A 12,143-nucleotide genomic window follows, 5' to 3' on the forward strand; every position below is an offset into this window, starting at 1 on the left:
AAGCAACTGAAAAAAGCACAAATGTCAGGGCATGTCAAAACTTCTCCGGGGCCCCAAACACCCCCAAACACCCTCAGACCCCAGAGGGTTAAGATGGTTGACTGCTGCAGTCTGTCTTGCAATGTTGCAAAGCTAGATGACCAGCATGTTCTTTTTTTGTGAATATAGTTAAGATAGTCAACCAACATGATCTTACAAGTGAAGATGACTTCTAGTTGTCTAGCATAGTTTGTCTAGCTAAAATGGTTAAGCAAATCTAGCAGGATGTCCTTTTCAATCTTGTCGAGATTAAGCTAGTTAAAAAGCTTTATTGGGAAACCAGCATCAAAATCAAAACCTAAACTGGTGATGTTTTCATGGTTTATGACATTGTTACCTATAAGTTCTCTTCCAACGCCCAAAGCGAGGCCATCTTTTATCCACAGCACAACACCGTGGTAACCAGGGATGGAGCAGGGAAGTGTGACAGGCTGACCAGCCACAACTACCAAGTCTTGAGGCTGCTGCGCGAACATGGCATTCACTCCTGAAACAAAAGAGACAGAAACACAGACTTAAACTTTAATGTTTTAACTAACATTCCACTTTAGAGCTCCACAGACATCCATTAAGAAGTGGTTTAATGTTACATGATCTAATTTAAAGAATTTATTCAATGAACAACTCTCAAGTACTCAAGTGTGATTAGCACGCAATGTTGAAGTGCACCAAGGGCCTCTCTTCAGCTTGTCAACACTGCATCTTTCACACAGAAAAATACCTAAAACAAATGAAGTTGAACTCCATTAGAGATGAGTGGCCAGAGAAGGCTGTCAGCAATAACCCCTTGAGACCCTCTTAAAGAAAGGTGTCACAGATATGGTGTGGGGGGGTAGAGTGCATAGAGTGCAAAGACAACAGCCTTCAGAATCGGCAGTATTCCTGTCTCTATCCACAGGTGGGCACGAAGATACCAGCACAAAGATACATGTCACTCGGGGGGTCCAGGTTTGACTGTTTAGCATTGACAGCTGGCCCCAAGGATTTCTGTCTCCAAAGGGAATCTAGTTAGAAGACAAATGTCTTGTATTTCAAACTCCAGTGGTACATATTGCATGTAAAGTCACAAACATGCACGCTCAAAAATACAATGGTTGACATCAGCTATCAATATTGCAATGAGCTGTCTCAGTGGAGAGATGACGAGTTTCTTGCTGGCAGTACTGTATAATGGGAGTCACACTGGCAGTCATGCTGAACTCTGCAGCTGTCCCTGATGTGTGCCTATCTAGAATTGGAGAAGATGGCTCATATTGCTCATTCCACTCTAAATCTCGGTGTACTGTTTAATCAATACTCATTTCTGTGGAACACTTACCACCCTCTCAGTTTCTTGATGCACTGTATGTGTGCGTGTTTCTAACTTAGTTATACTTTTCTAAAAATGTTCGCAAAAATAAGCAAAATTTGACAAAACAGACTTTGGGAGATGTGTTTGGCTTGTACTGTAATTACCATATTCAAAAGATATTTGAAAAAGTACTATGCTAATGCCAAAAAAACAAGGCTAAAAACAGTATTTAAAATTATAAAAATTATTCAGTTTTTTGGGCCCCCCCCCCCCCACCAGAGTGTAATAGAGGTGAGGTTAGAGTTTAGTGGATATGTGAGGTATATTTTTGTACTCTGTTTCTTTAACTTTTCTTTTTTTTATTTTTTTCCTTTGAAGCACTGCTTTTGTTACCAATTCTCAGTCTTTAGCAATGAATTCAAAGAAAAATAGTCCTGAATTTTCTTTGCCCAATCAATAGGTCAATAGGTTAAAGGTTATTATATTTAACCAATTCATTTATTGCACATATGTCAATTATCATATTTATGTACAGCATATGGACATATCTAGCTGTTTTTATTTAGTGCCTCAATGCATGATAGCAGTCAAATAATAATAATAAAAAATAAATAAATAAATAAAAATCTTTTAAAATCACGTCTTGACAACATTTTCTGTTCCACTCTGTCAAGCAGTTTATGAACACAAGAACATGCCACATGTGAATGCACCCCAAGAAACATGAAGCAAATTCAATATAATTATACAGGTTTGAGGCTGATTCATTCAGATGACCCACCGACAAGTCAATTCTGAAAATATGTAATCTTGCACATTCCTGTTGGAGTTAGGGTCAGTCTGTAGTAATTACCTTTATTTGAAAACCTTTAGTTGGACTCTATGCTAATTCTCTGTATAGTCAGCTATGGACACGTCTCTGCATGAGTATGTACTAATACCTATAAAATATGACATTTTCTAGATTGATGCAAAATTAAACACACGGGCAGAAAATAATTAATTGCCAGAATCCAGCAGGATGTCTTTAATGCTGCAAATTCCATGGATTAGTAAACAAATCAGTCATACCTCTGTCCTGCCTCCAGTAAAATGTGATGAATGGCTTGTTAAAAGCTAAACACGAGTCCACAGATTGATTTATACAAATTCTCCCTGGCAAAATCCAGCGTCTGTTGCTCCAACAAGCTATTATTAAATCAACAACCGCAAAGATGCACTATGAATTCTTATAAATATATTGGGCTGTTCATCTTTGAAGGCTAGCAGGCTTGCCTGGACACTGCAGCGTTTCTCATTCTGTCGTTTCCTGCGCTGTGAGCTGGTTTATTTGTATGAGCGTGTTTGCTGTGAAGGTCCTCTGTAGATGACTCAGGTAAGCTTGCAGAGACTGTAGACGGAGGAGTTTATCTCGCAGAATCGCAGCAGACCCGTTTCCAGGCTGCCGAGGGACTTCAGATTTCCGCTTGCCTTGTCGCGTTATAGGAATACAGAGCATAGATGAAATCTTGCTTGTACTTTTTTGTTCTTAGCTCTTCTACTACGAGTTGTGTCTTTTATTGTCTCGTTCATTCGGTGCAGTAATTGATTGACTCCTCCGGTGTTATTGCACTCAGTGCCCATGTCAGCTGCACCCCGACCAACATCACAAATAAGTTTGATTAGGAGAAGATTGACCCTCTTTGGACTTGGATTCCAACACATTTCTAATTATGATGATGAATGTTAATTATTTTTAAAATGGCTAAAGGCTAATTAGAATAACAGAGTAGAAATGGAGATATTGTTTTTCATGAATCCCATGACCTCTGAACTTTGCTGTAAGTTTTTAGTTTTGGTCTTTATTCCACAATCACAAACATGTTCCTATTTTAGCAGCGCCACAGAGATGGAAAATAGTGGTTTTCTACTGGATGACACATTGACAAGGTGTTTCCTCACCAAAACCGTATATATCACAGTGACCATTAGGGTTTGTAAAGATTCAATTAATAAAAATAGGAAAGCACACAGTTCTAGCATAGTTTCAGCCTTTTAATAGTTAGCTACAGTAGCAACTCTCGCAGTTAGTGCAATTAATTATTGTATATTAACAGTAGTACCATAGCCGCTGTTTGGCTTAAAATGGCTCTTTTAGCTGAGACAGAGCAATATTTGCTCAGAATTCTACAATAACAGGTAATTTTGGAGTGTTATGCGACATGCTATTAATTTGTTGATGTTGCTGTTTATTATACTATGTGGTAATATTCAAAGTGGATGGCAGTATGGTACTGCACAATTAATTTTAGAAACCTTGCACTCATCTGCCATTAACTATTTAATGAGCAATTAATTGTATTCCCCAACAGCAACCCTGTAGCAGTCTGTGTTCAATTCCTTTAAACATTATTATTTATTATTTTGTCTTTTTCTTCATTATTATTATTATTTTATTTAATATTAATTATCTTTCTACCTCAAGGAATAATAATTATAAAAGTCTACTTCCTAGTGTTAATTTTGTTATTTAGAAACTGTGACGAAAATTTTTTTTTTTTTTTTTTTTAGCAAAATATTTGTGATGATCAGTTTAACCATCATGCAGCATGACTAAAATGTGTCCAAGTTTTAACTGACAAAAACTAGACACAAATTCCCAGGCTTTTAGTCAACTAAAACATGTCTAACAAAAAAACAGGACATGTTTACTAGCTATGTTAAAAGTTAAAAAGGGACAACTGACAAAATGAACTCTACTACTACTTCTACCACCACTATCAGTGTGGTCACTAATGGGAAGTAGAGGTCTGGTCAGGGAGGTTAATGTATCCTTCCCTGTGATCTATTTGCAGCACTGCACCACCTGGTGCGTCCACTCGGAGAGCAAAACACCGGCCTGTTTTATTTCCTCCAAACCACCTCAAGCGGCAGGAAAACATATGTAGGCCAGTCAAGAGGGGGATGTAGAAAAATGGGTAAAGAATAGCTAGGGTTGAACTGGGGGCTTAAGTTTGCCCACTCCGGTGGAGGCATTTGCACACGTTTCGAGCTCGGCGGCGCTTCGGTCACATCTGGCAGCGTTCCGCTTGGATGCTCAGGCAGCCGGCCTCGGAGCAGACCCTTCCTTCTTCTCCCCCTCATCTTCTCTGCGTTGGAGACCGCCAGCTGCACAGGCAGCCATGCGTAGAGACCAGTGAAGTGGAGGCAACAGATTCCTGCTCTTTCCCTCATACGACACTGCTGCTTTATAATACCCCATGATCAAGAAAGCAAAGCTGGGTGAGGGAAAGACAATCGAACAATAACAAGCCGCGTTCGGTCAGGGTGAATGCAAACATCTTGCTGATTATGAATGATTAATGCTAATGTAGCAGTGTGGGCAGAAGTGACACTTACCCTCTTTATAAATGCTTTATTTAGTGTGAACACAAACTATAGAGAGCTCTATTACTATTACTCATTAGTATAATATTAAAGGTTACAATTAACAACAGAGTACAAACCAGTAAATTCAATTAAATAAAAAAATATATATATCTATATATTTTTTTTAGATATGATGACCAACAGTCAAAAAATTAAAATTTCACCTAATGCAGACCATTAGACCATGCTAATGTAAAAGGGATACTCCACCCCAAAATGAAAATGTTGTAATTATTCACTTAACCCCATGTCATTCCAAACCCGTAAAAGCTTTGTTCGTTTTCAGAACACAATTTAAGATATTTTAGATGAAACTCGGGAGGCTTGTGACTGTCCCATTGACTGCCAAGTAAATTACACTGTCAAGGTCTAGAAAAGTATGAAAAACATCGCCAGAATACTCCATCTGCCATCAGTCATCACAAAAATAACGACTTTATTCAACAATTCGGCACCGTAGCGCCATTCAGAGGAGTATCGCTGCACACAAAATGCGTAAACTCTTCTGAGTCAGCCATAGGGATGCACTGTTTGCGTTCAAATCAAAGCGTAAATCCACATAGAAAACGTATCCTTGTGTCGCAGCTGACACAGAAGAGCGTACGCATTTTGTGTGCAGCAATATTCTTCAAAATGGCGCTACGGTGACGTTACGGTGCCGAATTGTTGAATAAAGTCGCTATTTTTGTTTTATTTCCATACAAAAAGTATTCTCATCACTTCATAACATTACGGTTGAACCACTGATGGCATATGGAGTATTCTGACAAGTATTCTGAGTATTCATACTTTTCTGGACCTTGACAGTGTAATTTACTTAGCAGTCAATGGGACAGTCACAAGCCTCCCGGGTTTCATCTAAAATATCTTAAATTTTGTCGAAGACGAACGAAGCTTTTACGGGCTTGGAATGACAGTGAATAATGACAAATGACAATCATTTTGGGGAGGAGTATCCCTTTAAGTGTTTATGCTAAACAGCCTGTGCCCATCCCTCCACACTAATGGTTCAGCCCACAGAGCAAATTGCAAGAACAAAAGGGAGAAAAAAAGAAAATCGTTTAGATTTTACTTATTCAAATGATTGTTTCTGAAGTCACAATTTAGCAAATGTAAAACTGAAGAAAGGAGAGAAAATGACATTCTGTTTTGATGAAGTAAAAGTGGACAAAGGAGACCGATTAAAACACCAGGCGTAAATGGGAATGTGTCTCCTTTGTCAACTTGTGATCCAGTCGACCAAAATGCCAGGTTTAACTTTTAAACAGGTTGACTTCAGTTTTCAAGCCTCTGTCGTAAGTAGGGTTGTTCCGATTCCAATACAAGTATCGGAAATTCCACCGATACAAAAAAAAATTCTGGCATCGGTATCGGCGAGTACTTGAACCCATGTACCGATCCGATACCATTTTCTTAAACAAGACCTATAGTTATGCGCGCTAGCTTTGCTTAACGCTGCAAATAGGAAATCAATTATTCTTCGCTGCTCAGAATGCAAACACAGGTAGCTGTGCTGTGTTGCCACAATAGCCACTATTTAGAGCAGTGAAGAAGTACAAACGTGCTAGCACATTGCCAGTAAATCACTTGCATATGCGACTAAATCTTCACCCTGGGCGACTAAATGATGTCTAATATTAGCCACTGGCTGATAAATAATCAGATTTTACTCGCCAGTGTGTGAGTTGGAGGCTATGTATAAGTTTAGCACAGATATATTGTCACTCGCCGAACACTCTGATTGAGCGCTTCAGAGTTTCACTCTCCGTCAAGCTATCTATTTTTCAGATCATCTGAATGAATGCGCAGCGCACCTGTATTTGACGCACCGTAAGCTCTAGTGTGAAGCGGACAACTCTCCGTCGCTTTGCTTTTTTTCTCACACGCAGAGAGAGAGAGTCTTTTACATATAGCGTGTCAATTCCAAATGGTATGTAAACTATATTCTTTGTTGCATTTTTCTGTCAAAATAACGTAGTTCCTTTGGAATTCTTCAGCTTAACTGCCGGGTTCTCTGGTAGTAGGCGGAGCTAATGCGCAAACGACAATCTCATTGGCTGGCGCTCACCTATTAACGTCCCTGTTTTGATTTCAGCAAATCAGTTTGAGCCAATGCAGACAACGTGATTAATATTCATGAATCCAGCAGCTCGTTAATCCTTAGTGCGTTTATATTGTTCTTAGTAGAATTCATAGTATGATTATTATTATCTTATCAGTATTATTGATAGTTTTTTCCCCATTTTTACAGAAACACTGAATGACCAAAAAAGCACCACCACCAGTCCTAAATTCAGTTAAAATGACTAATATGCATTCATACATGGTTACCAAGTTTTAATTCTAATTGCTAAAGTTCTATCATTAAATAATACTTGATTATCATAATATATTTATAATGCTTGACTGACTGATGTTAAGAGTGTACTTTTTTCCAAACATTATATATTATATTTTTTTGTTTACTCGCCAGACTATCTATGATGAAGCACACCATAAAATAATTGTATCAGTTCATACAGGGCTAGTAAGTATAGCTGTATAACCAGATACACAGTATCGGATCAGTACTCGGTATCGGCCGATACCCTGAGCCTAGGTATCGGAATCGGTATCGGAACATCTCTAGTCGTAAGCTGCTGCATGAAGAGGACATTTCAAGACTAACACCTATGAATAAACACGGCTGTTAGTCCTTAACACTGACATAGTCATAATGCCGATGGGATGCAATCTTTTGAAATGAAGTAAGATGGTCAGGTGTAGCATGTTGATATTCTAGGCATGTGTCCAGGATCTGTTACTCCTGCAGGCAGTGCCTTGAGGGTCTCTCCTCCCTCCAGCTGCGTACAGACGACCGTACCGTGTTCAAGCTGAATGCTCTTAAACCTGAATCCCTTCACTTTCAGGTACAACTACACCATTCAGGTTAACAGGTTCTGAGTGAATGGGGTGCCTGGATGGGAGTGCCCTATTTCTTTCACAAATTGCTTCAAATTTCGTCCTTGCCCTCCCAGGCTACATCTGAGTCAGACTATGTGTGGTTGGGTTGGGAATGTCTTCAAGTTCTGAATAGAGGTCACTTCGGTTTGAATGGTAGTAGTCTTAGTAGTAGCAGCAAATAGTAGTAGCAAATCATAGTAAAGCAGTCGACTGAGTGTCACAAATGTGTCAGTGAATGGACTGTAGGTGGTCTGAGATATAAATGATACATTATAGTTTTTCATGCAATAAAGGAAACTTTGATTGTGATTACTGTAAATAGATAATTAACAAATCATCTGTCACGCATTTATGATATACAATGTTATATTGAGCTATTTGTAATGAAAATATGGTGATACAACTATTTAATGTTGAATTAATGTGTGCATATCATTACTTTCTTGAATGTAAAGTAAGTGCTACGAAATGATGCAATAGCTTGAAAAGGCTGTTTAGTTGGCTTACCAGGAGTTTTTTTTTTTTTTGGGGGTAAGAATAAGTCTGCCCAGAATCCAATTAAATCAGAAGTTGTTTTGTCCTTGTAAAGCATATATTGCTTCTTTACTGACAACATTTATGGGGTATTTTTAACAAGTTTGTTGAGGAAAAATTAGTTAGTCATATATTTTAGGTTATCAAACCTGACAGTTTGATATTGATGAACTTGGAAAATTTATAACAATAGCATTTAACCTAGCACTACTTTTTAATATCACACTTGTGAATGGATTGCCACCCATTTACATCATATGGCCATAAAGAGTGCTATCCCTTTAAGAAAATAGTGGCAAGGTCGATTATGTTATTCCCCAGCAGGGAGTTAATTAGCATTCCTTCCTCCTGTAATATTGGTGATATGCGTTAAGAGTGTAAAAAAATTAATATCCAACTGTCAAAACCCCTTAACCACCAAAACAACATTATCTGAGTGTCAATGTATCAAGATTGAGTTGATTTAGTGTTGGCTGTTATAATGATGATGTAGAACAGATGGCATGGAAAGAGATGAGGCCACAGCAGGGGTGTTATTACCTCACAGGTTAGTTTAGCTACAAAAATGTTGTTTGAACAAATATTTATACAATTAAATATCTATGTTAATTGGATAATTGCGAAAGGTATTTAATATAATTGTATATATTATATTAAATTATATTATATTGTATTGTATATAATATGTATATATAATATAGTTATCTATCTATCTATCTATCTATCTATCTATCTACCTACCTACCTACCGTAAATAAGACATTTACTTAAGTTACAGTTAGAATATATATTGTTCAATATAATAGCTTTATAGTGATGTCTGTTGCCATTTTTTTAACATGATGCATGATATAATATGTGATTTTACTAATACATTTGCAAAAGTAAATTTATCGTCATTTTCTTTTTATTACTGTTTATTGTATTTTGCTAAATGTATTGATCGGCCAGTGTATGTACTGCATGTATGTACAATATATGTGTATGTATTTATTTGCTTTTTTTTTTTTTTTTTTTACTTATTGCAGTATTAAGTAAAAATGTACAAGTGTATTTTATGTCTTGAATAAGACATTGCATCACACAAGCAAGTTTCAGACATGAAAACAAACATCTCATCAATCTAAACATCATATTCATAGCTTATAGATCTGACCTCTTATACGCTACAGATCCAGAGCCTCTCTATTTTTCATTACTCTCAAACTGTATGCACATCATCCTGTCATGTATTTTCATTTACTGCCACTTCTTTATTCATGTCTCTTAAATCACTGTCCCGATCTTTATTTCTTTATCTATTTATCAGAAATGCTATACTTCAGCTTTATAAAAACATTCAGTTCTAATACCTGAGGCCGAGTATTCATATATACAAATCGATATTTAAAAAATCTAAACAGCTCAATCAGAATAAAACCCCCAGATGACATCTGTTATCCAATGCGTGTTTTCTCAGACCATAAAATGTGTTTAGCCAATCCCAGCAGCCTCCTCCCTCATTCTCTCCCTCCATGTTCTGTTTGCACTTGTTCTTCACACCTTGACAAGGTTCAGCAGTCCCTTTAGACAGATTGGATTATGGGTATGCTTGTTTAAGTGAGGGGAATAGACAGACTCAAACTGATGAGCCAGGGATCATTATGGTCTCTGTAATGTTTTCATCTCACTCTGTGGTAATTTGTTTACCCTCCAACAGCGCTGGCAGTCCACAAACCCCTGCTCTATTTCATCTGGCAATAACAGAGATGTGACGGCCCGACGCTCTCAAAACTCACCCTCTGTGAATCATGACAAAAATTACTCTCAGGGCAGTATGGCATAGCCACTCGAAGAGACTAATCAGTGGCTCTACAACACCTCGGCTGGGAACTCACACACACACATGCGCTCCTAATCAGAGAATATTACCTCTCTCCATCCATTCCCATATTCCCATTTCCGTCTAACCAGGAAGTGTGTGTGCGTTTAGAGGATGTGTCAGTGGAGTACTGAATCGGCAGTGTTGGGCACATTACTTTAAAAAAGTAATTAGTTATAGTTACTAGTTACTTCTCACAAATAGTAACTGCGTTAGTAACTGAGTTACATCATTATAAAAGTAACTAATTACCAGGGAAAGTAACTATTGCGTTACTTTTAAAAAAAATTTCAAATGTCAAATAACTTTGGATGCCCCCAATATTAAATGTTAAATTAATGAAATGGACACTAAAAATAATAAATTATTATTATAAAACATTGTACATTAATCTATACTATTTATCTACTGACACAGTATCAGTCAGTCAAGCATTATAATATAATATTATGATAATTTAATATTATATGATGATGAGTATAGTAATTAGTAATTAGAATAACCAAGTATGAATGCATATTTGTCAATATAAAATGCACTGAGGATTAATAAACTGCTGGGTTCATGAATATTTATCATGTAGTCTGCGTTTGCTCGAATTGATTTGCTGAAATTAAAACAGGGACGATAATAGGTGAGCGCCAGCCAATGAGATTTTCGTTTGCGCATTAGTTCCACATTTTATTGTCAGTAACGGTAACGGTGTTGTAACGGGGGAAACAGTAATTCGTTTGATTACTCGTTACTGAAAAAAATAATGCCGTTAGTAACGGCGTTTATTTATAACGCCGTTATTCCCATCACTGTGAATCGGTCAGTGTCTTAGGCTAGTATTGCAATCACAGATGTTTGTCTCCATTTAAGAAAGTCTAATGAGGGATAGGAATTCAATGATTCCCATTCCCAAACTGTTTCATTAACGATTATAATGAATAAACATTTGGCAACAAATGCATAAAATTATTTTGCAATAAATTTGAGAAAGTTCTTGCAAAAGGTCTTTACACAGACTTTTTAATGAATTTTTACAGTAATTTTTGACATAAATACAATCCAATAACTGGCCTTAACTATATAGGCTACGCATAATAAATAATACCAAACAAACAGCTTATTTAATTGACAAAATATATAACGCGTATCTTTATCTCACTGTTATTCGTAAGATGCATCTGTTTGTTTCAGTAAAACAAACTGGCTTATAAGATTAATTTAATCAGCAATTGGTTGCACATTGCTAGCTGTCCAGTATGTCTTTGATTCACTTAAAATAGCTGGTTCATTGAAAGTAATTCATTCAGACTACACTGGTTGCGTAGTATGTTTTCGACTGACTAAAAATTATATGTTGCTATAAAAGTCAATAGTTCAGGAATCAGATTGCAGTGGTAACAATGTATGTTCGTGATTTCCTAAAAAGAACTAGTCATTAATTCTGGTACTGAATTACAGTGATAGCGTTGTTCATTTTTTGATTCACTATAAAAAACACAAAAGAAATGACTAATTGAAGTGATTAGTTCAGGAATCTGACTACACTGGTTGCTCTGTATGTTGCTGATTCACTAAAATGAACTGGCTCATTGATCAATGCTTGCATATGTATTTCTATCATGGCAACTCACAGAAGATTTTAGCATGGTAGTGGATATAACAATATTAATGTATTTGATCTTGGTGGAATAGATATGCTACGCTGCTGCTACTGTTGGTTATTGCTGTAGTTGTAGATTATTGCTGCTGCAAGCAAGTGCTGTACAGGACCTTGCTACTGCCAATGCATACAGCGATACAGTGCGGTGAGTATTTAAGACATACCGTTGCTGCACAAATAGCATATACAATAACCCATAGCAGATCTATACAGGTGTAGCTGGGGAAAGTGAAGGGTTTCATAGAAACTCTGCAAAATGCACAAGTGGATGCTAACCAGCCATTTAAAGGTAAAGCAGCAAGCTCATTTGCTGCATATACAACACGAGCCAATCAGCTTGTGCCAAGTCGTTTAATACGGTGAATATTATCAATTATGTTAAGAGCCAACCAGCCTGCGCCATCTAGAATTCC

At 37.1% G+C, this 12,143-nt stretch overlaps 1 protein-coding gene across 7 annotated transcripts in view; it reads right to left on the reverse strand.

Moving 5' to 3' along the window:
- Positions 1 to 12,143, reverse strand: part of kirrel3b (kirre like nephrin family adhesion molecule 3b) — a 222,468-nt gene that overhangs the window by 89,257 nt on the left and 121,068 nt on the right. For all 7 annotated transcript variants that reach the window (XM_058751314.1, XM_058751312.1, XM_058751310.1 and 4 more), the window contains exon 2: positions 377 to 526. In XM_058751314.1, coding sequence (XP_058607297.1) covers positions 377 to 526 — 150 coding nt within the window. The remainder of the gene's footprint in view (positions 1 to 376; positions 527 to 12,143) is intronic.

The sequence above is a fragment of the Onychostoma macrolepis genome, chromosome 18, assembly GCF_012432095.1.
Source record: "Onychostoma macrolepis isolate SWU-2019 chromosome 18, ASM1243209v1, whole genome shotgun sequence".
Taxonomy (NCBI): Eukaryota; Metazoa; Chordata; class Actinopteri; order Cypriniformes; family Cyprinidae; genus Onychostoma; species Onychostoma macrolepis.